The 25,829-nt window shown below is 41.1% G+C and overlaps 1 protein-coding gene across 1 annotated transcript; it reads left to right on the forward strand.

Moving 5' to 3' along the window:
* Nucleotides 1-399: 399 nt before the first annotated feature.
* On the forward strand, nt 400-25,829 carry cwc27 (CWC27 spliceosome associated cyclophilin). Its single transcript, XM_084034822.1, has 14 exons — nt 400-602; nt 823-919; nt 1,645-1,757; nt 1,931-2,074; nt 2,239-2,337; nt 2,417-2,520; nt 2,952-3,021; nt 3,152-3,228; nt 3,308-3,344; nt 3,434-3,600; nt 13,553-13,656; nt 20,219-20,328; nt 20,439-20,545; nt 25,296-25,829. The coding sequence occupies exons 1-14, from the start codon at nt 561-563 to the stop codon at nt 25,456-25,458; spliced, it is 1,434 nt and encodes a 477-aa protein (XP_083890948.1). The 5' UTR covers nt 400-560; the 3' UTR covers nt 25,459-25,829.

Genomic DNA, 25,829 nt, shown 5'->3' on the forward strand with positions numbered 1-25,829 from the left:
TTTTTACCGGTCCAAACATAAATTATCGTTGCTCAAAAAAACAACCGTCTAATTTATATTATTTTTAATAATACTAGTATCAAGTTTTAGCTATTCAAGTTGAAGCATTTCAACCAGGTTAGCATTAGCGGAACAAAAGTACTCCGTTGTTTCCGGGGATGTATTGTGATGGACCACTTGGGTGAAACCAAAAGTCGACATTTGGGGGTGTTCATAGTATTGCTTGATGATTGTTCCGTCAACTTGACATTTACAGATTGATAATCGCGTAAATGTATTATTCACTAAGTGTTATATATAAACTTAGTAACCGATGTGTGTGTTAATTGTCGGATAAATAAAGAAATAAACGATATTATTAATGAATGAGTCCCCACATACTCGGAAGTAAACAATACGCTCACATGTATGGCCAATATGGCAGTAGTCCCTAAAGTATAAGATTTGTGACTAAAACGAGCTCATTTAAACAGCATTTCGACAACGGTTTGTTATATGTTTTAGTATCAGACCGTGTTTAAATAAAGTTTGTTGCTTTATCGACAAAACTCGGCAGCAGAATGAGCAATATTTACATCCAAGAGCCGCCGTCGAATGGGAAGGTGAGCGCCATCGTTTGCTATTTTAACTCAAATGTTTTTGAACGAGGTACTTCACTATACACCTTACTTTCAGATTGTTCAACATTCAACACAATGATTGGTGGCGTATTTTGTGTCAGGTGAAATGTTTGAGCTGTAGAGCATTTTACACGTTAAACTGGCTATAGGTAAATGTGATTATTTCTTATTTTAATGTCCCCACTTTATGATCTTTTCTCAGGTGCTGTTGAAGACATCAGCAGGCGACATTGACATTGAGTTGTGGTCCAAGGAGGCTCCTAAAGCATGCAGGAACTTTGTGCAACTGTGCATGGAAGGTAAGCATTCAAAGGCTTAAACTAACGAAAAGACTCCGCAATTAATTGTATCTTAAAGGTAATATTGACAACATTGATGACATCCAGCCACTAGAATTCTCACTCGCACTTCCACCTTCCATTGCATTCACGTCACAACACAGCTGTTGCTCGAAGCCTTGCACTCAATGGGTTGCCAGATCAAACGTTGAACCAATGTTCACTCTGGTCTCGCTCCTCCTTTTGTCACTAAGCACTTGGGATTGGTAACAAAATGCTGCCTGCTTACTGTCAAACTCAGCCATTTTTCCATTTTTTCCACACTAACTGTCAACCCCAAAGACTGCGTAGTCAGGGGTTCTTGACTACTACTAATTGAGATACCATGTGATACCAATGTCGTTATTCTATTGGCTCACCAGCCTTGCTAGAAGCTGCAGCCACACGTCACACATCTACACAGAGGTGAACAAAACATTAATTTTTGACCCGTCAAAACATTTGAAATGATTAATTCACAATCAAACTTTTTTTTCTGAAAGATCTGTGGATGTATTTTTTTAATTATTCGTGAAAATGAAATCAATGACCTTTAATTAATTGGAACTACCAATTAAATACATTCTTTACTTTCCTTGTTTTGACGACCAAATTTCAGAGTTATTTCCTGGGAAATAATTTAGAAATTGTCCAGAAATGACAGGCCTGTAAAATAAATGTTACCTTATTATTTATCTCTCCTCCAGGCTACTATGATGGCACCATATTTCACAGAGTGGTGCGTGAGTTCATTGTCCAGGGGGGAGATCCCACTGGAACAGGGACAGGTGGAGAGTCCGTCTTTGGTCGGCCATTCAAGGTCAGACATCTCGACATCTTCTTTTTATTATTCTGTGTATATAATGATAAAACTAACAGAAAAATGAATCGTTCAGAGGACACTTAAACATACTAACCTCTATGCACAGTCAATCAAACATTTGACACAGAAATAAAATGACCGTGGAATACTTGTTTCATTTCTAACTGTAGGATGAATTTCACTCCAGACTGCGCTTCAATCGGAGAGGTTTGGTTGCCATGGCGAATGCTGGCCCACATGACAACGGGAGTCAGTTTTTCTTCACCTTGGGACGTGCAGATGAGCTCAACAATAAACACACCATATTCGGCAAGGTGAATCTGAAGGGCTGTAGCAATATATATATATATATATACATATATGCATTGTGTGGGTTCAAGTACAGACGGCATTAAAAGCCTCCCACATGCATGGACCCAGAACTGAACTGTTACAGAGTACTCAGAGTTATGCTTTTTTCCAACAATGCCCACCGCAGATCACAGGAGACACAGTCTATAATATGCTCAGACTGGCAGATGTTGAATGTGACAGCGACGAAAGACCTTTGAATCCCCACAAGATCAAAACTGCTGAGGTATTTTCTTCTTCTACCTCTGCTACTTTTAATTAGTATTTAGCCTCTGCTGATGATGTAAACATCTTGTCTCCTCCAGGTGCTTCACTCTCCTTTTGATGACATTATACCTCGCGAAACAAAGAAGGCCAAAAAGGATAAGGATAAAGAGGAGGGAAAGAAATCGCAGTCAAAAGCCACAAAGTGAGTGTTCGGACTTCATCGGCCTCTCTGATTGTGAGATTTGTTGCACTGCTGACACCCTGTTGGTTATTTTGATGGTGGTTTTATTTGATTTATTGATACATTCATACAGTTGATGGACCAAATGGTCATTTGATAACGGGACTCAAACAAACAGTAAACCTTAAACGATGTTGTAATAGAAATTCACTGATCATTAAGCGAGTTACAGAAGGATTTTCAGCTGCTTGAGTGACTTAATGATATAGCACAAATAATATAGCACTGTTTTGAGATATCAAGTTAGTGATGTGATGAGATCTAAGTTGATATTATGATCATATACTTTCTCTACAAGTCATCTTCAGTGTCAGTGTTACTGTGCTGAAACTCGTCTTCTGATTGCTACATGTGTTGTTGTTCTTGACGCTTCAGTGTGTTACTTTTTGTAGGAACTTCAGTCTGTTGTCTTTTGGAGAAGAAGCTGAAGAAGAGGAGGAGATGGTGAATCAAGTGAGCCAGGTACTGAACGGAATATTGCTGATTTTAAATGATTTTCTATTAAAATGAAATGGATGTTCCAGAAGTTGAGACTTCATTGAAAAAAGACTAAAAAGAAATCAGTGGCTTACTATTGTTTCTGTTTCTTCAGACACTAAAGGGAAAAAGCAAAAGCAGCCACGACCTTCTGAAAGATGATCCCAGACTGAGTTCTGTTCCAGCGGTTAAGTATGTACAATGACTAATTCATTGATAATTATACAATAAGTGCCTCCTCTGACATTCATAATCCTTGTCCTCTTCCAAGGAAAAAGAAGAAGGGGACATCAGGAGACACAGCTGAGGTGAGTCGGACACGGCAAGGCCTCTTCTGCTCCGACACAAAGTTCTCCCTTTACTCTGATTGTAAATGAGTTTGTGTTCTGTCCTCTAGACAGACGAAGCGGCCGATGGCGACGCTGAATTCGACACGGACGCAGATGAAGAGTATGACTCGGATGAGAGAGAGAAGATGAGAGCGCTCGTCAGCAGCAAGCTAAAGAAATTAAGAAGTGCAGAGAAAACGACAGAGGAGGAGCCAGAGAAAAAGACCAGCCGCAGGTACGACTGCATGTTTCTGACCCAGCTCATCTGACCCCGAGTAGAAGCACGGACGATAAAGTCGTTGTTCCACTTGTAATATAGCGGTACAACCTCACGGGGGAGCTGTTGAACTGTGTTTTACAGAGGAAAAAGTGTCAAGCCACTCTTTCCTATTCAATGAATACATTTGCATTAAGTTTTTCAACCCTGTGTTGCAGAAGGACAATAATATAAAAGAGCTTATACAAAAATAATAAAAATAAATATGAAGACCACAGGAGCGATCATTAAGATATATTAATTACTAACAACCTGCAACTGCAATCTCTTATTAGGTTTCTCTTATTAGGTCTTGGTTGGAATTCCAAAGCCATTTGACTGTTTAAAATTTAAATAAATACAAAAATGAATAATTAAAAACATGTGCTGCACTGAAAAGCACATTTTTGCTTTTTACAAGGAAACTTAATTAAAATTAAAATTCAAAAATCTTCAAATAAGTTTTATGGCCAAATATCACATTTACAACATTTCTGATACTGAATCTCTTAGTTAGCACCCAAATCTTATCAACATGTGAGCTGTCATGTCAAAGGGATACTCCAACCTGTGTAGCAATACACTTTAAAGTAATATTCCTAAAGATTTTCATTTATGTAAATGTCTGCTAAGTCGAGGTGATGATTGAGATGATGAATGACCCATCATTACGATCTGGGTAGTCTGTGGCAACGTTTCCTGAAAGAGGAGACATAACTCCTGCAATCACCATTTATCACCATAGGTGCCGCCAAAGACAACGGTACTGCGATTTTAGAGATTGTAGCTTTAAAGTTTGGGGACTCAAAAGAGACAGATTTTTTTAAAGGACAAGTTAAAATCAAAGCAGAAGACGCCGCGATATCCTCACTCCTAGTTTCTCATTTAGGTCAAAAGGTTTAAAACACCGGATCCTACATATCCCATAATGCAACTCAATTGCATCTTTAATTAGACGCCTAAATGCCCACTACTTTCTAAACTCACACCTCCAGTTAAATATGATGATGAAGTTGAGACCCCGGTACTGCAGAGCCACAGAAGACCAACGATTTAAAGATTTTTAGAGGGTATATTTGACAGCGTAGCAGCAGAATGGACACGACGGGGAGAGTGAGAGGGGGGGTATGACGCGCACCAACATTTTGGAATACAACCCTGGACGTTACAGTTACATGGCATACACTGTAACCATTTTGCTACCTAACATCGGTGCCCCTTTTAAGAGGGATTTTTAAAAATGTTGGTCTTCATATCCAGTTCCTTGCTCCCTGAAAACGACATCATGATGTCAATTTTGAACAGCATTTAAAAATAGCAATATTGATATTGAGTTTGCATGAATATAATAGCGTCTCTCTCCTCACTGTCCTGGTGTCACTGAAATCGATATATCTGCCACTTGCTTTCTCACACACACACACACACACACACACACACACACACACACACACACACACACACACACACACACACACACACACACACACACACACACACAAATCTCAGTTGTAGCTCATTGGACCAACATCAGTGGGCCTGCTATTTGAAACAGGAATGTTGGCATTCAAACCAAATTACTTACTGTGCTGATGTAGAAGCAAACGGTGCGTCTGTGTGAGCCAACAGCGTGAGTGAAATGAAGGTGAGAGTGGAAGGTGATGGTGTGTGAGACAACATTAGTATGAGACTGACCTGAGAACAGAGAGAGATTTATCTTTCATCTCTCTTTGATACCGCTGGCTTGGACGGTTATCTCTCCTCCATATCCTCTTAACAGGTAGCCCTCAACACACATAATCAACATACCCTTCTCTCATTAGTGCTAATGGGATAAGGCTCTGTGTGTGTGTGTGTGTGTGTGTGTGTGTGTGTCCTGACTGACAGCCAGCCCAATGCAGACAGACTGTAGTATATTAAACACAAGCGCAGATTGTTTTGCTACAAGAACTGTAACCCAACACAGTGGTTTGTCTTGGCAGGGAATCAAAGAGCAGGCTGGTAGGTACAGTGTTAGGCCGGGACAAAGGGGGCATTGTTGCCGGGTGAGCTCCGCTCTCCCACCGTTGCTTTGAGCTTTCAGCTGCTCTGTGCGCAACGAGGAACACCAACGGCTATCTAGTCACCTGGGGAGGGAGGGGGGGATGTTAAAAGAAGCCACTTTTCTCTGTTCTGATTTGACTTGTAGGACTTTTGTTTGTATTTAACACTCATGTGTACAGTATGTGTGTGTGTGTGTCCGCCCCGAGTCCGAGACAACCTTGAAATCAGGAGTCTCCCTGAACTCAAAATAGTTATTTTTCTCATCAGCACAATACAATCTTACATTTGCTATCCGGCAACCAGATGATATTCCCCTGCAGTATTCCATGATTGGAAAAATGCTCAGACTTGTTCACATTCATGCTGCCAAATAATGGCGTACTGTACCTGAACCAGAATAAACTTTAAAAGATGAGTCACAATCGATCAAAACGGATCCTATTCATACAGAGTTTGTCTCAACGTGCTGCGATGTTTGGTGTTGATGGTGTTACTGGTTACCGCTTTTAGGCTCACAGTTTGACACTTCTTTTATCTTACTATTGATCAAGTCTGGTTTTGATGTAGGCCTCTTTAAGGGGGTGGGTAGGGGGTTGCTTTATAAAAGACACTACTGAATGAAGTCCCAAAAGCAGCGTATGTGGTAGTCGCCACTTTTGTTAAACCCGACGGGGCATGACTGGGGAAGCAAAACGCTTCCATATGGCTGTGGACACAGTGTGGGCTGCTTCTGCCAGCAGGACCTGGCTCCCTCTGCTGCAGCTCAGACTGAAGATAACACAACTGCACTTCCTGGTATTTATATCACTTGTATCACATATGGGGTGTATACAGTATGTGGCAGCCGGCTTTAATAACACGGACTTTAATAGAGTCCTTAAACACCACGGTGCCATTAAGTTTAACACATCATCCACATGATGTCACTTAACAGTATTTCATTAAAATAACAACTAAAATGATATCTGTGCCTGGATGTTTGTGTGTGCATGTGTTCAGAATCACATCAAACAGACTTCCCAGAGCTAAAAAAAAAAACCTAAACCTAAACAAAAATGTTAATAGCAAATATTCTTAAGAAGTAGGAACCAGCTAATTTGTTCCAGCTAAAGTCACCCAAACGTGAATAATGCATTGTTATTTTGGTGTATTTATTTATTTGTTGTCAAAGGCATCTACATATATTCTCCTTTAAATCACTACAAAAATCTAGCACAACTCCCCAGACCCAGAGACAACATCTTCAAAGGTTTAATTTGGCCCTAAAAACAAAGAGATTCCATTAACAATGACCTAAACAGTAGATCCTAACATTGGAGAAGCTCCAACCAGAGCATATTTGGAGGTTTCATCTAAGAAATGATAAAAATGATGAATTGATAATCAAACAAGTTGCCAATTAATATTTTTTTCAATCGTCTAACTGATTAGTTGATGAATCGCAGTTCTTCTACTCTTTCTGGATTTGATCTTCTGCCACGCTCGTCCTTAAGACAACAGCCGTCTAGCCTTGTGGACAGTGTAACTTAAATGGGGCATCAGACACTAATTATCCTGACCAAGTGGCCGTACCCCCGACGCTGCGTCACTCCCTATTAATTGGCTGCACCTGTCTCTTGTCATCAGTCATAAGCCAATGCGTTCTCAGCGAAAGGTTGCAGAGATCAAGAAAGCATTCGCGGCTGCTGTTGTGCAGAAAACTGCCTGAGATAATCCAGTTCTTGGCAACGGTATTGTGTATGTTTTGGAACTGCCGGGTTTACACATCTCTGGCCCACTGTAGCATGTCTGCCCCATATGGGGCATTCGCTCGCTGGAAACGGTTCCAGACAGTGGTGCATGTCTAGGACAAGGGGGTTAAGACTTATTTGGAAATTAATAAGAACCAGCAGAACGCCAATTGGACTGTGATCAATGTCAACATTTGACAATGTGCACATTGACTTTGTCTTTTACTCCTAATGCAGACAGAATATTTAAGGGGAATAGAAAACCCTGGACTAAATGTCAAGACAAGATACGCTTCGTATTCTTTAAGATTCAGGACTCGTCCGTCATGACAAAGGATCCTGTTAATAATTACGAGGCAGATGGAGCGCTCTGAAAGAGGAACCTTGGTCCACTGCATGGGTAATGTGTTGGTCTAGATCACTCTGCAAAGTCATGCAAATTCCTGTGTTGAGGTTGGATTCCTCCACTCCAGCTCACAGTTCTCCTTGGCTTTTGACCAAGCCATGGAGTGCCCCCTGAGGGGAGTTCACCCAGCCATCTTGTTATTCTAGCACATTCATCCACATCACTTGCTCAGTCGTCAGACTGGAGTCCACCATACCAGGGGGAAGCTGCTGCTGCTGCCGCCACCCTTGAGTTAAATTTGACTTTTAAAATATACATTTGACTTGTTAAAATCACACCTTGGCTATATTTCTAAATTAAAACAGGTCTCCTTTATCAGTAATTACATTTCTGAAAAGTCACTTGAAGGCTGGAAAAATGAGAATAGAGAGAAATCCAAAAAAGGCAAGTAGTGTACGCCTGCTTGTACATTTTGGAAAACTATTGAATTTTCGATGAACCATACAGTCATCACTGTGCTATTTTTAAGGTTGTCGAATTCCTGTGTCAGCCTCAGACTCCTGCCAAACACTGGAGTATTAAACGCAAGGTTCTGAATCATGAGAGTTTCTTGGTCTCCTGCCAATCACTTCATATGCTTTCTTTATGAAGAGTTAATCATCCACAGCTCACTGGGTTTCACTAGTTTGAGTTTTCTGACAGAGTGACAGTAGCTGGTAGACACAGGCCGCTGGGACTAAAAGGAATTCACAAAAACGATCCATAAAATCCAGCTTTTCCCCCTTTGGGTCAGTTTATTATTTGATGACAACATCTGATCTCTGCTTGGCCTTTGCTGGCATCCAAGTCTTCTTCTTCCATCCGTACCAGAGTTTTTAGTCACTACTGTAGCTTTGACTTTCAAAATCCGGTTGCGCCATGTAAACTTAAGGAATGTCTCATAAAGACGTTTAAATAGGTTGCTACCGCACATCTGCAGCGTCGTCCAATCAAAAGCAATCAACAGCGAAAACAGGAAGTCACTGTAGCATCACGAGCTGTAACATAACTAAACAAAAGTTTTACAGTTCTAAGAGCCATTCTTTGTTTTAAACTTAGCTGGTAATTATTTCTAAATGTATGGCATGCTTTGTTTTATTTATATGTGCACACACAGAGAAATGCGTGTCCCACACTCATTTTTGAAAGTGGTTGCCAGGCATTTGGTTGCCATTTTTAATCTCGATATATTTTGAGTAATTGAAATACTATGCAGTTATTTCTATATATTTCTCAAAGTGGTTGACAATGACAACCCTGCAGCATTCATACGGTTTATTTGGCATAATTGAGTCTGACATTAATAGCATAAGGTTATGTCATTTTAAGGTAAACTTCTGTGGATTGTAATTTAAAAGTTAAGCTACACAACAGTTACAACTGGTGTGTAGCAACCTGCTTTGATTTAACGACGTGTAAATCTCCACTCAGTAAAGAATTGAACTCAGGCAGAGCTAACGTATCCGACTCCTGTTTCAGAATGAGGAACATTCATTTTTATTATATATTATTCTGATTATTTTCAGAGCTGAAGGTGTTAGCTTCGTTTTTTATCCACTCTACGATACAAAACCAAATCACATTTGAAAAACTCGACCCTGCAAATGTTTTTGCTTCGGCATGTTTGCTTTAGGAAAATTTCCAGAAAGTAATTGGTGATTTATGATCGGTCCATTGGCAGATTCATTAATCGACTAATTGCTTCATTAAATCAAGATGGACACATGAAAGTGAGCCTGATTTTAGTTTATCACAGATATATCAGTATCGAGTTTATGTTGCCTAATAGTTGAGAAGAACCTGCAGTACAGGGAAGCCAAAGATATGTTGGAGATAATTTAAAATTAGATTGTCTGACAGAAAGCACTGAGGTTTAGTTTTTTAGTCAATCAATAAATTACTAAATAACTAAAACTAAGGGGTCCTCATCAAAAATCTGTTTATTTTAATATATAAAACGATTATTGGCCAATATGTTGTAATCTGTTTTTTTAAAGCTCAGATACTGAAAATAGCAGTATCAGCCTTAATGAAAAGCCTAAAAAATACTGAATCTAGTGAAATGAGTTATACGTGCAGTAACAAAATAATTTGTGGTGGTGTGATGTGAGGGTCTTGAGAGGAATTTGCGGAGCCCCAAGGTGTGTCTAAACAGGTGTTATTAGGACTTTTCCTGTCCTTTCTGGCCTCTTTCTCTTTATTGGCACCGGGGCTGTGGAGCCAATTGTTTGGCTGTTGCCGTGGATACGTCTCTTGTTTTCTGAATGGCAGCATGTCAAGGCAGGCAGAAAATGATCACGCAGCCCAAAGTGTTCCTCACTGCAGCAGAATATGTGCATCAAACCTCACCTCTCACTAGAAGAGTTCAGACTGTGGTAATGTAGGGTGTCGCCTCATAATTTTGTCTATATATTATATATTCACTGTATGGATTAAACAAAAATGTTGTATATATTCAATATAATGCAAGAGATTCAAGTTATTTTTGAGATCATAGTTTGTGACCAATAATCCAATTTGGTATCTGCCATCTTTGCTAATGCAGTTTTTGGCCTCGTCTTTGTTAGCATGTTTTTAAGACTATTTCCATTTTCATATTACATAATTTAGCAGCGTTCGCTATTGATACAACAGGCAGCAGGTATCTGGTCTCATCGTACATGAGTTCGTTGCTTTCTGTTGTCTGGAAAGCTTATTTAAAAGGGGAATTCTACTGTTTTTTTACACATACAGATCAGTTTACTAATCATACATGTACAGCCTGTGAAATCAGCTTGGAGACTATGAATATCTACCAGAGTTGCATGATGGGAAGTGAAGGGTCCAACATTTTTTGGAGCTTGACCCATACTCGGAACTCAAGCCGGCTTCAGATGATAAGATATTTGCAAGTTACGGCATAGAGCATCTTGCTGACATAAAGGCAAAACGCAGGTATACGTAATCAAAAAGTGGCTCCGTCACATACAGCTGTTATCTCATTGGTTGCACTCTAATATCAGCAGCAATGGATGGTCAAAGTTAAAATCATTTGAACTTTGAGCAAAGTGCTCAGAGGAAATTTTAATGCTTCTGCCTAGTTGGGGCGCCATCAGTCTCCCATAGGAAACCAATGGCAGCCTCCCTAAAAGAAGTGTAGTACTAAAAACTTTTGATGGATATCAATATGCTGTCTTGAATCAAGGTGCACTAGCCAAAAGAATAACACCATTTTTACCGGCCTCTTGTGAAATAGAGAATGTCAGCTGTTTGAATTACTATATTATCTTGCCCACCTCTGGTTTGTCACATAAAAGAGGTTTGTTGTCGTGGCACCAAGACTGACACTGAGCAGGCGACTTCCTCACACAGGCCAATTCTGACTCTGCCAACCGGTTCTGCTCCTGGCAACATTTTTCTTCAGGAAGACGACTAACAACCCTATGACTGATTCCTCATGTGTATCCTCGGGAGCAGCAGGGAAGTTAACGAGGAAGAGACATGACATCAAGTCGGCCACAGCTGTTAATATTTGCCAAGGCACTCGCACTTAAAATATCACTCAGTTTGATGACTCGATGCTTTGCCACAGACAATGTCAGAGAGTTAAACAAAAAAAGAAAAGGTAACATGAGTGTTTGGACAGCTAGAAACAGAAGAATCAAATAAAAAGGTGAGAAACAGATATGAGTCAGTCCGGAGAAGCAGATGTAAAAAACAAAGGCAGCCATTGTTTGGTCTGGAGATGCCTCGCATGTTTCTAGGCCAGGGGCCCAGACTGTGCAGCTTACCTGTGCTTTGAGGCTCCGCAAGAGAATGGGACAAAAACAGAGCTGTCAGGCAGTACAAAAATATTATCATTTTCTAACATAACATATCTGCTCTGCAACTGGCAGTAGCCTCAATCGTGTGAAAGGGAACAATTATCAGCATTTGCTGGCCCCGGTTCAGACCTCTAACATTTAGCCTTGCATGAGCTGGGCTTCAGGCCACCCGCCAAAGGGGACGCTACCTCCACTCAAGGATGTGCCTTGGCCTGCCTCTGTCAAGCAGTTAAAGATTTTATAAGGGTGGCTGGACACTAGCAGTGCCTGTGATACTTGTGTAATACTTATGTTGTGCCACTTGAGGAAAGGAAGCTTTTAAGTCTTTAATTACTTCTACCATTAACAGCATTTGACAGTTGTGCTATTCCTTATTATTGTATCGCAGGGTGTTTATGTAGTTTACTACACAAAGTGTGCAGTAGTATCACAAGCATCCCAAGCGTTGTGCTCTGTATTACATTCATTTTTCAGTGTGTATATGCTTATGCAGATGTGTAGACATGAGTCAGACTCAAGTCATGAATCTTCTGATTTTAGATTTTACCTGACAAACGAAAAAGCTTGCAACTTGACATTAACCCTGATGACATTGAATTTTGTGAAAGGCAGATCTTGACTTGTATATGACTTGAACCAAAAGATTTGCACTTGACTTGTTGGACTTGTCTGTACTGACTCAGGACTAGACTTTGGAATTGCTGGTCTTGACTTGGAACTTGATTTGTCTGTTTTGACTGAGAAATTGAGCTTGGGCTTTTTGGTCTTGACGTTAGACTTCATTAGGGAGTTGTTGGTCCTGACTTGTGAGTTGTCTGAACTGACTTGGTCTTGACTTTGGAATTGCTGGTCTCCACTTTAGACTTGAATTTCTTGACTTTAGATTTGGAATTGCTGGCCTCCACAGATTTGGAACTTGCTGGTCTTGACCAGAGATGTGAAAAGGATTTTTTTGATTTTCAATTATATTTAGCTATATACGCAGGTTTTTGTTGCATTACCCCTCACATACACGTATTTTGAGGAAAGTTACTCCACACCAGAACTGTATTCATTACCACTGTTGAGTGTTGTGCATTCTAACAGGTAAAAAGCCTTAGTGAGTCCGGCTTCAATCACAATTACTCATCTCAGAACAAGAACCACATTGACATTTTCCTCACTTACGTCTGCCTCAACCTCAGCATCCTTTCTAGTGCTTTCCAGCAGCCTGGAGGCTGAACTATTATTTTATTAAGGCTCCATCAAATTTATGGGAGTAACACAAGCTTTATATACATTCTTCATTCTGACACCCGCACACAGTGTTTTATGTTTGTTTATATTGTTTTATATATCCCCACATAATGAGCCATGAATGTTACATTTTGAGAGGAAGAACAATTGATGTTTGTTTGTGAAGACCAGTAATGTTGAGGGTATTGATGTAATTGTTTTTGATGATGTACTGTATATGCAGGACTCGGTGTTAAAGGTTGCCAGGTTATCATTGGCAACCATTTTGAGAAATTGGCAAGCAATTCCTGGCTTTTGGTATATTATATTATTATATTGTATATAATATGTAACAGTTTTCTAAAAACCAATGTATGGACTGACTCAAATTATCCTTCTCAATCACGACCCACTAGAGTGGCGATGGCAGTATCTACCTGCCTTCTGCCTGTATTTTCTTTTTTCTTCTTACGTTGCTGTGCTCAGGACTCCTCTGGGCATCAGCAAAGTGCATTAACCCCCAGCCAATAAGGAGGGAGTGAAGCCCGTTTTCATTCCCAGGTCAAACACTGCTGCTTTGGCAAGCACTTTTAAAAGTTAGTGTCAAGTCCTGTGCAGCCAAAAGTCTGCTTAAACTGTTTCACCATGACTGAATTTTGTCTGAACCAGTTGTTCCGCCATCGTTCTTGTCTATTGCAAGTGTAATCCCTTTTATGTCGAGTTTAAACTCTTTTAACTTAATTTTCTCCCCTCAGTGATGAATTGCGGAAAGAGGCTCGGCAGTTGAAGAAGGAACTACAGGCTATAAAGAAAAGGAAAGAAGAAGGTTCACAACCTGCAGTAGATGAAGTCAAGGAGGGTATGTGGCAGATTATATTCCCTTATATTTACTGATGGATGTGTATTACTGCTACTCAAAGTGTGTGCATTTATTGGTGGTTGATAATAAACTGTACATACATCTCACCACACCTAGGTGCTTAAAAAGCAGAGTGTAAAGTCTCTAAGAGGGTGGTCCGTGCTACATTCTCTGCTAATGGACACTAAGACAGGCAACCCTCTGATTTTGTCAATTAGTTGCAGACGTCCTTTTTTCCACCCCAAGGGTCTGCATTTTTGTGTTATAGCTCACACAAAATCGCGTTGGGGGGGGATTGTTGAGTGGCCGCCATAGTTGAACATCAAATTCTTCGTGTGTTAGTTTGCAGCTTTGGCCTATGTGAGTCAGTAAACCCCCCCACCCCAAAACCTCTCGGGTCTTCACCACACTGCAGTTTGTCATAATGCCGTCAATCTTTGGAATTTTTTCGCTGATGCTGTAAACACATTTTTTTAAATTGCAAAAACCACTTAGGCACAGAGGTTAGCTTGAGGTTGTGTATATTGTTGTGCAACAAAACAAACTAGTTTGTGGGGGGTTCTGCAGGGACCAGTCTCACTGTGGGATTACCACGGGCCAAAAGATCACGATCATTTACAGAAGATCACGATGAGCTTTTGTTGCTCAAACATTGTTTTCGACTCCACAAAAAAAATGGTTTCATTCCTTCAAACGCAGACACTGCGCCCACTCTTGCTGCTGATTGGTTGATTTTAGGTGAAAGAGCACAAAAAATGTGCTGCAGGAATGAATCCTAAAAACCAGAAATGAGTCAGCACTTTTTGGTTAAACGCTTGCAATGTCTGAGGTGATTTCAACGTTTTGTTTTACGATATAAAATGCGTCATATGCAAAGGCGGTTGCTAACAAGCGGCTGAATGAGACTACAAAACGTCATCACACAGTCTGCTTATACAGCCTCGTGTGCACTTGGGTTATCGGCCAACATTACGTTTTTACGTCTGCCACCTGCATTCACGCTTCAAGTCATAGAAGTGGTGTTAATTTATGAAGCTTGCTGAACAAAATCTTAAATGTTTGTTCGCCACAGAGCTTATTTTCTACAGTGATTTATTGTCAGTGGAACCAGTGTGATGCTAGCTATGAATGTCATCCCTGCAGCATCTTGTACTTTAATACAAAGATTAACTAGGATTCTGCTGCCAGTGTGTGTTGTGCTTTGTGATATCTACACAGCTAAGCTGTTTCTATGAACAACCTAAGCAGAAAGAGGCTTTTTCTTAATAGATCCAGTTATAAACTCAAGTGTTGAGTCAGTAACAGCCCTGCATTGTTATACCGAGTGGCAACTAGCCTAAGCTCCTCCATTATCTTACTCAGGTATTTCAACTCTGCCAGGGAACTTTTGTTTTGTGCTTCTCTGGCAACTTAGCCAGAGGCCGGACTTTCTTTTAAGAGTTCCTCATTACATTTCTGTTTTGGAAGCTAAAGTTAATTCCATTAGATGGAATTCTTCGATGTCATGGGCCAATGGCCACTGCAGGGGAGACGGATGTCTGCTCAGATGTTGTAAATCTTGAAACTTAGCTCAGCCACAGAAGAACACTGTGGTGAGGGCTCGTTTTATCTCGTCCCAGTGGAGAAGCTGCAAACACACATTAAGGCTCGCATTGACACTGCCATCCCTGAAAGCTTAAATCATTCTGCTCTGACCTCTCTGTGATGTTCTCATTTCACTCGCATGCTTCGCAAGCCGGTCAGTGTGGAGATTTGAGTGCTGCAACTAACAATTATTTTTATTGCTGAATAATTTATCAGTCATTTCGTTTATATAATATCAAAAAATGTATTTAAAAAAGGCTGTAGATGATATTACCAAATTGTTGAATTGTTTTGTGTGACCAATATTCCAAAACGCAGAGATATTCAGTTTACCATCACATAAGACAAAGGCAATCTGCAAATCTAGTGAAAACGCTAAACAAAAGATTATTTAACTGTTTATTTGATTGTTTGTAAAGATTCTGTTAATTTGATTTTCTGTTGAATAATTTGATTAACAAACAACAACATGGTTTCCTATACATTAAAACCCATGTGGTGGTTAACACCAGTAGGATATACATTGTGCAAAGGAAAGGCATATTTCTGTGCAGCAACTATGAAGAATTCAACAAATGCAGACAGCCAGCATGTGCTCACTGTGGAATCAAAGACGAAAGTGGTGCCTCGTTTTGGCCATAAATCCGCCACATTTGTCCTGTAGGGACACATTTTTTAACTGACCCGGCCATACCTTTTATCCACTGACGTAAATACCGGACCCAAAAATGTATTAATATCTAGAAGAGCTGCAAACTTTGCTTCAGCTACGATATTCCTGAATATTTGATGATAGCACTCTTTTGGTCCAGAGAAGAAGCACCGTACTGACAAAAGTAATGATTTCATCTGATCAGGAAGAAGCCTGAGAACCAGATACAAACAGTTACATAATACAGACATATTTAGTTGGAGAAACGATTCTCACACGAATGTTTCCACATTGAAAAAATGTCTCCTTAATGATAATGGGAAAACATCCTCTTTAATTATGAAAAAATATGCCTCTTTTATGACAAGGAAATGTGTATGAAAATGGTTTCAATGGAAATAAATCAATTAACAAAATAAAGCCTGCGGGGGTTCGTTAGGCAAGCACAAACTCAGATGGCATTAACTCCCAATACATTCCCACAGCTTTGCCATCAATCAGGCTAAGGCTTGACTGCAGCTACTAGGCTAATGTGTGACATTATCCAATACTTAGTGTATTATATTCATGTTAAAACCAATATTGAGGCAGTTACCCTCTTATTTCCATCTTTTACCCCACAAAGAAGAAGCCATATGGTAATAAGTTGGTAGTCATTTTATTCAGAAGTGACACAAGAGGGTGGAGCTAAATACAAGTGAACGCTGAATAAGACATTTTTAGGGGACCAAATTGTTAGAATTAACTTTCATGAACCGAGAACACACTTTGAAAGGAGTAAAGTTCTAAGATGATAACTTTCAGACCGGACGTAGTGACCTGTCAATCACAAGGTAGCCACGCCCAAAACCTACCTAATCCTGCTGTATTGAAGAAGACTTGAAACTACAGATTGAGACCATAAACTCATGTTTACTGAGATGAGGGTGAGATGGGTCATTTTCTCATAGACCTCCATGCAATCCTGACTTCTTTTTGCAACCAGAGGAGTCGCCCCCTAATGGCCAGCAGAGATAATGCAAGTTTAAGACACTTCAGCATTGGCCTAACTTTCCAGAAGGTTGCCACTTGGTCAGTGCCCAATCCTCATCCTCCTCCAACAGCAGCCGCCCATATGGCTGCTGGCATGCACAAGCATGACGTTGATTGGAGTGAAAAGCGGATTGTCTCTTCAAAATTCACCTTTTTTCCCCTCAGTTTTCATCACATAAATTATAGCATGTTCCTGTAGTCTGGTTTTCTCTTTCTTGGCATGACCGCCGAGTACCGGAGCCAAAAATAAGAGCCATTCTGAAACCACTGTCCATTCAATACCCACCCTAAATGATGTGGCAGCAGTCTTTATCCCACTTAGATATTATACAGGTTATGTCTGTGTGCCCTTGGCGTTTTATTACACAGCAGAGTGATATTTGAAACGCCAATTACCTGTGATCAAGATTAGCGTGTTATTTTGTCTCCTCACTATACAGATTTTGACCAAGTTGGTTATTTTTCGCAGGTCCCTTCTGTAATATCTTCTTATGTAAACCGTTTCTGTTGCATAATCGAAGATGGATGGTTGGCGTTGACCTTAAAGTACTAACTGAAAAAGTCATTTTTTATGTGTTTTTGAGTGATGGTCAGCAGCTCTGCGTCGTTTTCTTTCAAAACTGTCGATTGTTGAACAAAGGAGGGGATCCTTTTATCCCACAGAAGAGGCGTCTTGTCGTCCGCAACAGCCTTCGGTTGCTACGACATCAGTGGCTTGATTTGTAGCCCTCCTGAGCCCAGGTGACAGGAGAAGGGAGGAATGTAGTTAGAAAGGCCATCAAACTCAAAGATAGTATTTAGCGACAACAGCTGGAGAAGGTGATGTGTGTTCCTCGTGTGGGACCTCGGGGCGTCATCAGTCAGCATCCAGCATGTCACAGGCTGCAGCGGGGAGGCCAAGCAGGAGAGGTGACTGGGGGAGAGATGGAGGAAGATCACTTGTTGGTCTCATAAATCAGGAGGAAAAAGGTTTCCCCCTCGAGCAGCAGAGCAGACTTCCATGTTGACACTGGGGGAAGTGGGGAAAGTGTTGTAGATTTCCAGGGCTGCGTTTGGAAATTCCAGGGATTGCTCAGTGTTTGCAGCCTTAAAAAAGCCCAGAGAAACAAGAATAATTGCATGGATTTCTTAAATGATAGCTCACCCAAACTAACCGAAGCCTTTTGTTGTTACGTGAACTTGCTGTGAACTTCAATTTTTAATTTCTGCTTGTAGAAATATTTAACTTCATTATTATCTTCATTAATATGTTAAAACATTTTTTCTATAAAGTCACCACCTCATGTTAGGTGTAAGAAAATGTTTTATATACTTTACTTATTGCAGTGTTTAATGATGTATCGACTCAAAAACAATCCCTTTTTAGTAAATAACAAATATATAAAATAATAAATACAGACGAGAAGATTGATACCACTCTCACGCCCGTCTAGTAAATATGAAGCTACAGCCAGCAATCAGTTAGCTTAGCTTAGCATAAATACTGGAAGTAGAGGTAAAAAGACTGAACTCTGACTATAAATTGATAAACTTGCTTTATTATTAACAGATAAGCAAATAGACTGTTATTATAATAACATCTGTAGGTGGTGGTGTAAACTGAGTGACTATGACGTACAAATTAACATCGCAGCTCTTATGCTCTAAACGACAAGCAGTGGACTTCAGTGTTTTCTCTGTTACATCATTTATTTGCTGCAGACGACTGTGTCCCAGCATCCAGCCCAGAAGGGGCACAGCTTGGCCAGCGAGGTGACGCTGTCCTGGGGCTGGCGGTCTGTGCGTGACATCACATTTTGTTGTGGAAAGGCAATGCTCCAGTGGCCAGCAGACTGTGCTCACCGTCTGCCACTCTGTGACTTCACAGCCTGTGTGTCTAAGCTGGGAGATTTACAGAAGCACATTAACTGCATGAGACACCCATGTCAGCATGCTGATTGTCTCTCATTCGCGATGAGAGACTACTTCACACATACTGCAGAGGAGAGGGCGGTTTGGTGGGAAATTATTACCGGTTTTCTCGCCAGCGCTGTGACTTTTCGTCTCTCTCTGTCTGCATTTGTAGAACCGGTCTGCTGTGGAATCCAGGTTCACATTTTAGCTGCACCACAATTGTTTTCTCAATGAATCATTTGGTCTATAAAACGTCAGAAAGCAGTTAAAATATTCTGCAAAATGTGTCTGAGTCCAAGGTGACGTCTTTAAATGTCCCTTCGTCCGACCATGAAGATACTTTAAAATTAAGAAAACCAGAAGAAATTCTGGGAAACGTTATTTTTTTTTTTTTGGCAATTCCAACTGTTCAAATACCAAAGATGTTCAGGTTGGAATGACATGAAACCAACACATTGAAGAAGCTTGAAAAGCTAATTAATTATCTTCCAAACAATAAATATATAAGACATACTTCTTTTAACCAAGCGTATTTAAAAAGATGATAGCAGCACCTTGTGTTTTTGTTTTCCTCCAACCAAGTGGATGAGGTATGCTCATGTGTCTCTGCAGAGGTTTAAAGGGGCCTTTTTTTGCCCACGAGAGATCAATTACATAAGGTTTGGGTATAAGGTAGCAGCCGGAATTTAGGTCATCTCTGAGAGAGATGAAGTGAGCGGTTACTAGGTTGGAGCTTCGGTCCATTACATCTTTGTGAAGGTTGGCAGCAGTATGGGATTCATGCAGAGAGATGAGAAACTTGCCCTGTGTTGTCTCTTTTACCTCTGACCATGTTCTGCATATTTTTTAGCTCCTCGTTTGTCAAGTGGCAGGCAGCACGTGAAGCGGCGGTATTTCTTCTCCCCCAAATATGTACCATCAGGGAACTTTCAAATGTCCTAATTTGATTTTCTTTAAATAGTTTGCTTTTGTAGGGGGTGAGTTATTTTGGTTGTGGAATATTGCATTTCTGTGTGTGGTCCAAATGAAATCATTTATTATTTAATATTATCGCAGTGATATAATGTATTAAGGCTTGAACTATTTTGAGCATTTCTGTATTTCTTTGTTACCATTTTATAGTAAAGCAATTTAGAAAATATCATAATGTCTGATTACCTATAAGCTGGGAGTTCCAGTGCGGAAACCGATTGATTGCACCACAAAATCAATTCACATTCCTTATTAATTAAATAACTATTGTGTTTTTTCTGAAGGTGTCCCCGTTTATCAGCATTAGTTCCTAAATTCCCTGACACACATGGATAATAAGAACAGATTTGTTGTTTTTGTTATGTTTTGAAAATAATTAAGAACTGTATGATTTGACAAAGTGAATGAACAGTTATGTTGTCTGTCTAGTGGATGAAAAGCCAAGCAATGAGGCCGTGGCCGAATATCTGGAGGGACGGAAGAAGTACGAAGAGCAGAGGAAGCAGAAACTGAAGAAAGGTTCAACCAGAGAACAACAGGTAGAAGAACTCTGCTGTCCTGAAGTACTGAACAGGGAATACTAATCATTTCAGCTTAAGTTAGAAAACCTGTACTGTGTATATGAAACGGTGTCTGATCTTTTTGCAAGACGCTGGACCTCCTCAATCGTTTCAAGTCCAAGCTGTCTTCGGCCATCACTGAGGAGGCTCCGGAGGACGACGTGGAGGAGCTGGCAGAGGACGACGACAAAGGATGGTCAGTGAACCTGATGCCATTTAAGATATATAAGTAGATGTTTTTTATTATGATCATTTCATTGGTTTTGTGGTCATCTATCATTGTGGAATCAAAACATTCTTCCGTTTGTTTGAATCTGCCACTTGATCAAACAAAATCAGGTATTTGTCAGACCATGGCCCATCATTACAGTGCATTAACTTCGGTTTGGGGTTGACAGAAGTATGCATGCTGAGAGAAGTATGTCTGCAAGGTTTCGGATACTGACTGTCCTTATCACCATCATTATCACGGTATTCTAATAGTATGTGTTGGATCTGTGTATTATGATTGCTGCTACCGTCAATCTAGTTAGTATTTGCCAAACCAAGGCTTGTTGTGCCTGGAAATCTAGGAATAATACTGCACCAGCAACACACTTCACTCGCTCGGTCGTCACTATTTCAATTTTAAAACAAATTCTGGAAATGTCAATTTCTCCAAAACCAACCAAACCAAAAAGTGTCCTTTCAGCTGCAGAATCACGCTATAACGCCTATGTCCACTCTGTATAACGACTCGGTAGTTCCCCTCCGCAAAACGAAAAGACGGACAAACAAAGTCGAGGATTTAGCTGCTAAACAGCCAGATATTTCCCTCAGGAGTTGGTGGAGACCAAACAAAAGCTTAAAGAGTGTATATTGTGTCTGAATGTGTAAATACCCAGTTTATAACTTTATAAGATGATAACGTTTAAATACTAATTTTCTTTCATGATTTCTTCATCAGGTTGGATTTATGGGCACAGTTGTCTGTTAATGGGATTTATTGATTTAATGGAAATTATTACTATTTCATAACGTTCTAAGTTAGGAGGACATTTTTGTCAGTATTTCATGATAAACTGTATGAATGCTTATGCCTGTGGAAAAGGAATAGTGCTGGATAAGACAGAATGAAATAGCTGCTGTGTAAGTGGCCTTGCTCCGCTTTAAATCACTGACACTATTCACCACAGCAAATATTAGTAGCTGCACTGAGCAGCATGTGAGCACGCCGGAGTCCTGAGTGCTCCTGTGGAGTTCAAGAAGCAGTTTGGCAAACACACTGTTTTGTGGACGGCGAAGTTCAAGCATGACAAGTTGGCACGGAAAGACCTTTTTCATTAGCCTCTGCTGCTTGTGTTATTCCTGTTGATACCCTTGTGGTGAACACTGGATTGTAAGAGATCGCTAAGGAATATTATGATAATAGTAAGATCAGAGACACTACAGTGGTCAAATACTGCAAGAGAACCATTCTTTGTATCAGGAAAGATGACGCTGACCAGGACCAAAGCTTGCTCCGGGGTTCTGATAAATGTGTGCGAAAGTTCAACTTGTGTGTGTGTGTGTGTGTGTGTGTGTCAAGTTGGGATTTCAACCCGCAGCCACCTGATTGGCCATCAGGAAATCAGCCCTGACGCTGTGTTTTCCACTCATATTCTGTTTTTCACCAAAGATCTCAAAGTCTTACTACACAGAGTAGGGGTCTGAAATGAATACCATGTGTTTGAATTTGAGCAAAGTGTCTGTGTGTGAGAGATTTAGAATAACAAAATCTGTAGTTGCTATTAGTCTCGAGAAGCCCCCTTGAAGTGCAGTCTGTCTTGTGCGTGTGTGCGTGTGTGTGTGTGTGTGTGTGTGTGTGTGTGTGTGTGTGTGCGCGTGTGCGTGTGCGTGTGCGTGTGCGTGTGCGTGTGTGTGTGTGGGGAGGCCTAATGAATTTGGCTGGCGTTTGGAGCCTCTCCCGGCTGTAGACACCTCACTGTGTCGCCCCCGCCAGGTATGGGCGAGGAGGGAGGGAGGGAGGGACAGGGGCAGTAGCATAGCAGTCCTAGAAAAACACCAGTGGGAAGTCTGTGCCACTGTAGGAGCACTGCGAACAGAATGTGGGTTACAACAGGTCAGACATTGGAAGTCAAGTCTGGGCCAGAGGAGGTAAACTATTCCATCTGTGTCTGTGTCTACAAATTCTGACTCTCCCTTGTCAGCCCCCTCCTCCTCCTCCCACTCCTCCGTCTCCGCTAACACACACAAACTCACATTGAGAATCCACGCTCTCAATGCAAAGAGTCACTCTCGCCATCCCGCCTGCACTCCTTCAATCCCCCCCCCCCCCCCCCCCCCCCCGCCCCTTCGAGCGAAAAAAGAAAAATAAACTGCTCCTGTAGCGTCGCACCGTGGCAGCAGCACAGTGGTTTTGATGGGCCCTCGACGGCGGGTTTCCACCTCAACGTCCCCGGAGCTGTGTGACTCTGAGGCCGTACGGCCGGCGGGCTGTCATCACCGAGACTGCTAGACAAATTATCAGAGGCGGCCCGCTCACACAGCAGGAGTCCTCGGGGTCTGCCAGAGTCTAGCCATGACATTCTAGATGAGCTGTCACAACTCCTGCCGATTTCAAATGAACACTGGAGAGAGTGCAGAGCGCACACACAGAAACACTAACACACGCGAACGCCGAGCCAGAGAGCGGAGCAGACACAAACCACGTACTGTACACAGTAGACGAGGCATCGGCATATCCTAAAATATACAATACGTTATTTAGTGAAACACAGACATATACAGCACCGGGTCATGTCAATATGTTTTCCCCCTCTAGCAGATAAAAAAAAAAGACCTGTTGCTCATCAACTTTACAATGGAAAGTTCAGAGATTGTGACATAAAGGCAGTCTGATGTAGAAGCATGTTAAGTTAGAGCTAGAGACGGCTGATGAACGGCAATAAATGGAGCCACTACTGATCAGCGTCCTGGTGGCTGAGGGGCCCCCTCTCATTTTCTCACCTCTTCTGTCTACTATATAATAAAAAATGCCCCCAAAACACATAAAGAGCAATTTAACATCTCTTTTTCACTTAAACACGTCCCCTTAACGCATCCAAACAACAATAAGCCTTAAATATACTCCCAGAGAGTGGTTGCCATTAACAACTGAGTTCCCATCTCTCGTTTATACTGAGGTGCAGTAGATACGTGGACGTCCTCACAGAGCCTACGCGTACTCCTTTAAGGACTATTTACATCTTTGAGAGGGGGTGCACGATTAAATACGGGAATAACTGCATGTTTTATCTGCATCTTCCCAGGAGGGCATTCATAGCGTTTCACTCGGTTGTACAAACCCCAACTCCTTTAATTCAAATCACGACCTTAACTGCGTGTGAATGTTGCATTGTTGATTTCGAAAGTTAACGAAATTGTCAGACCCCGCCCCCTCTAATCCGACATCGCAGCAGTGTGGAGGGGAGGGCGTTTACATTTGACCATCTGCCATGCAGCTCTAATGGAGTTTACTGGCAGTTTAACAGTCCACAGCCGTGCTAGCGGCTCTGTGAGGCTGTACTGTGCTTTAAGCTACATGCTAACATCATCATCATAAGCATGTTAGCAAGCTAACCTTAGCTAACGAGCACGAAAGTCTGAAGATGATTGGAATGTCATTCGTTTTGCAGGGATTAAGACATAAACCAAAGCATTGGACAAAGTGACATTTTGACATGATGGCGGTGTTACATGGAAGTTCAGAGGTCCACCCAAGTCATCAGGGTTAATCCTCTGGGTACCATGAATGTCATTTCATGGCAATCCATCCAAGAGCAGTGGAGATATTTCAGTCTGGACCCGTGTTAGATAGGCATGCCATCCATGGAGCCATGATGCTGACAAAGAAAGGAAAGGTTTTCCCTGAACTTTTATTTCTGATGTGACGTGATTCTCCACTCAGACATGAATGAATGTTGGAGGACGTAGCTGGTTCGATTGATTAGTCACTCCTGCTTAGTTGTTTAGATTTACTGATAGCATTCAAACGGCAGCTGAAGAAATCGTGTCAGTGAGGAGAAAAATGTGTTTTATCTATGAACTGCCTAACACTGATATCTCCTGTGAGGAATGTCCTGATTCTATAATCTGTCTTTGGGGGAAGAGAAACTGACTGGGGAAATGAAAGACACATGAGCGTCTGTTCTCTGGGGACCGGGGGTTTCTTCCTGGTTTTCTCAACTGCTAAGATGTCTAAAGAATGAGCCCTAATACTGTATCGCTCACTTCATATTGAGATTGACATATTGAGACTTCATTCAGAAACCTGCTTATTGCTCCTCTATCAAAGAAAGGAGAAGTTTTTTTTTTTTTTTTTGCTATAATTTGTATACCAGAAAAGTCTTCAGCCTTGATTTTAAAAAGTGACAGTTGCAGCAGACATCCATTTTTCTGAGAATTTGTTCCAGATATGGATTGATTACATAACGGGCATACCGGGCACAGGCCCAGGGGCCCAACATGTCAGGGGCCCTGCTGGCCTTCACCTACAAAATGTCACTCAAATAGACGCATACCAACCAATGAGAGACTCAAACGAGCACAAAGAAACATAAAATGACTACAAAGAGGGAATAAAGAATTACTAACGGACCAAAACAGCAGCAAAGAGATCACAAAGAGACAGAAAACCATTATAAAAAGGGTCAAAACAACCAGTAATTTGAAGTACTTGTCTGCTATTATTATTATTATTATTATTATTATTATTATTATTATTATTATGTTTTTATTATTATGAACGGAAATTGTTTTCAAGTCAAGATTTCTTTTTTTTAATCATTTTCTGATAACAGTATTGTCATCAAACGCTCAAAGCCAAAAGAGACTAGCGTCTCGGTAAAAGCTCAGCAGAGCTGTGATTTAGTGGATCCTCTGGCGCTGTTCTTTGACCTCTCTCCACCTCTCTCCATCTGATTTAGGATGGGCCATGTTCTGCAGTTTGATGAGCAAAGCAGAAAAGTCAAGGATGCCACCATGCAGGACGAGGACACTTTTGAGATCTATGACCCACGTAACCCCGTCAATAAACGAAGGAGAGAGGAGAGCAAGAAGATCATGAAGGAGAAGAAGGCCAAGTGGTGAGGTCGTGAGGTCAGGACCTGCCCAAGCCATGTGACCGAATAACTGGTCATACAGCATCCTGCCTGTCCACTTTTCTACCACTTCAAACCCGCTTTGTTGAACAGTCTCCGGGCAGCAACATCTGGATTGAGGATGCCGACCCATACGATCCCTGGAATCTGTGATGGAAAGGCTTCTTCGGCTGGAACAGCTGCAACCAGACGCGCTCAATTACTCATTAGGATTAAGACTGTGGTCGTAGTTATGACACCGGTCATCATTTGATTACATGTAATGCATTTTCATGACATTCTTCTGTTTGTGTTGTCTAAAGCTTAAATGTGACCATTAAGAATTAAAAATAAAAAAAATAAATAGCATTTATAAACATG

The sequence above is a fragment of the Eutrigla gurnardus genome (genome assembly GCF_963514095.1).
Source record: "Eutrigla gurnardus genome assembly, chromosome: 19".
Classification (NCBI taxonomy): domain Eukaryota; kingdom Metazoa; phylum Chordata; class Actinopteri; order Perciformes; family Triglidae; genus Eutrigla; species Eutrigla gurnardus.

Excerpts from the sequence above, each read along its gene's own strand:
- cwc27 (XM_084034822.1), top strand. The coding sequence starts at position 561 with ATGAGCAATATTTACATCCAAGAGCCGCCGTCGAATGGGAAG. Across the intron at positions 1,758-1,930 it reads TCTTTGGTCGGCCATTCAAG|GATGAATTTCACTCCAGACT; the intron begins GTCAGACATCTC and ends TTCTAACTGTAG. Across the intron at positions 3,345-3,433 it reads CATCAGGAGACACAGCTGAG|ACAGACGAAGCGGCCGATGG; the intron begins GTGAGTCGGACA and ends TCTGTCCTCTAG.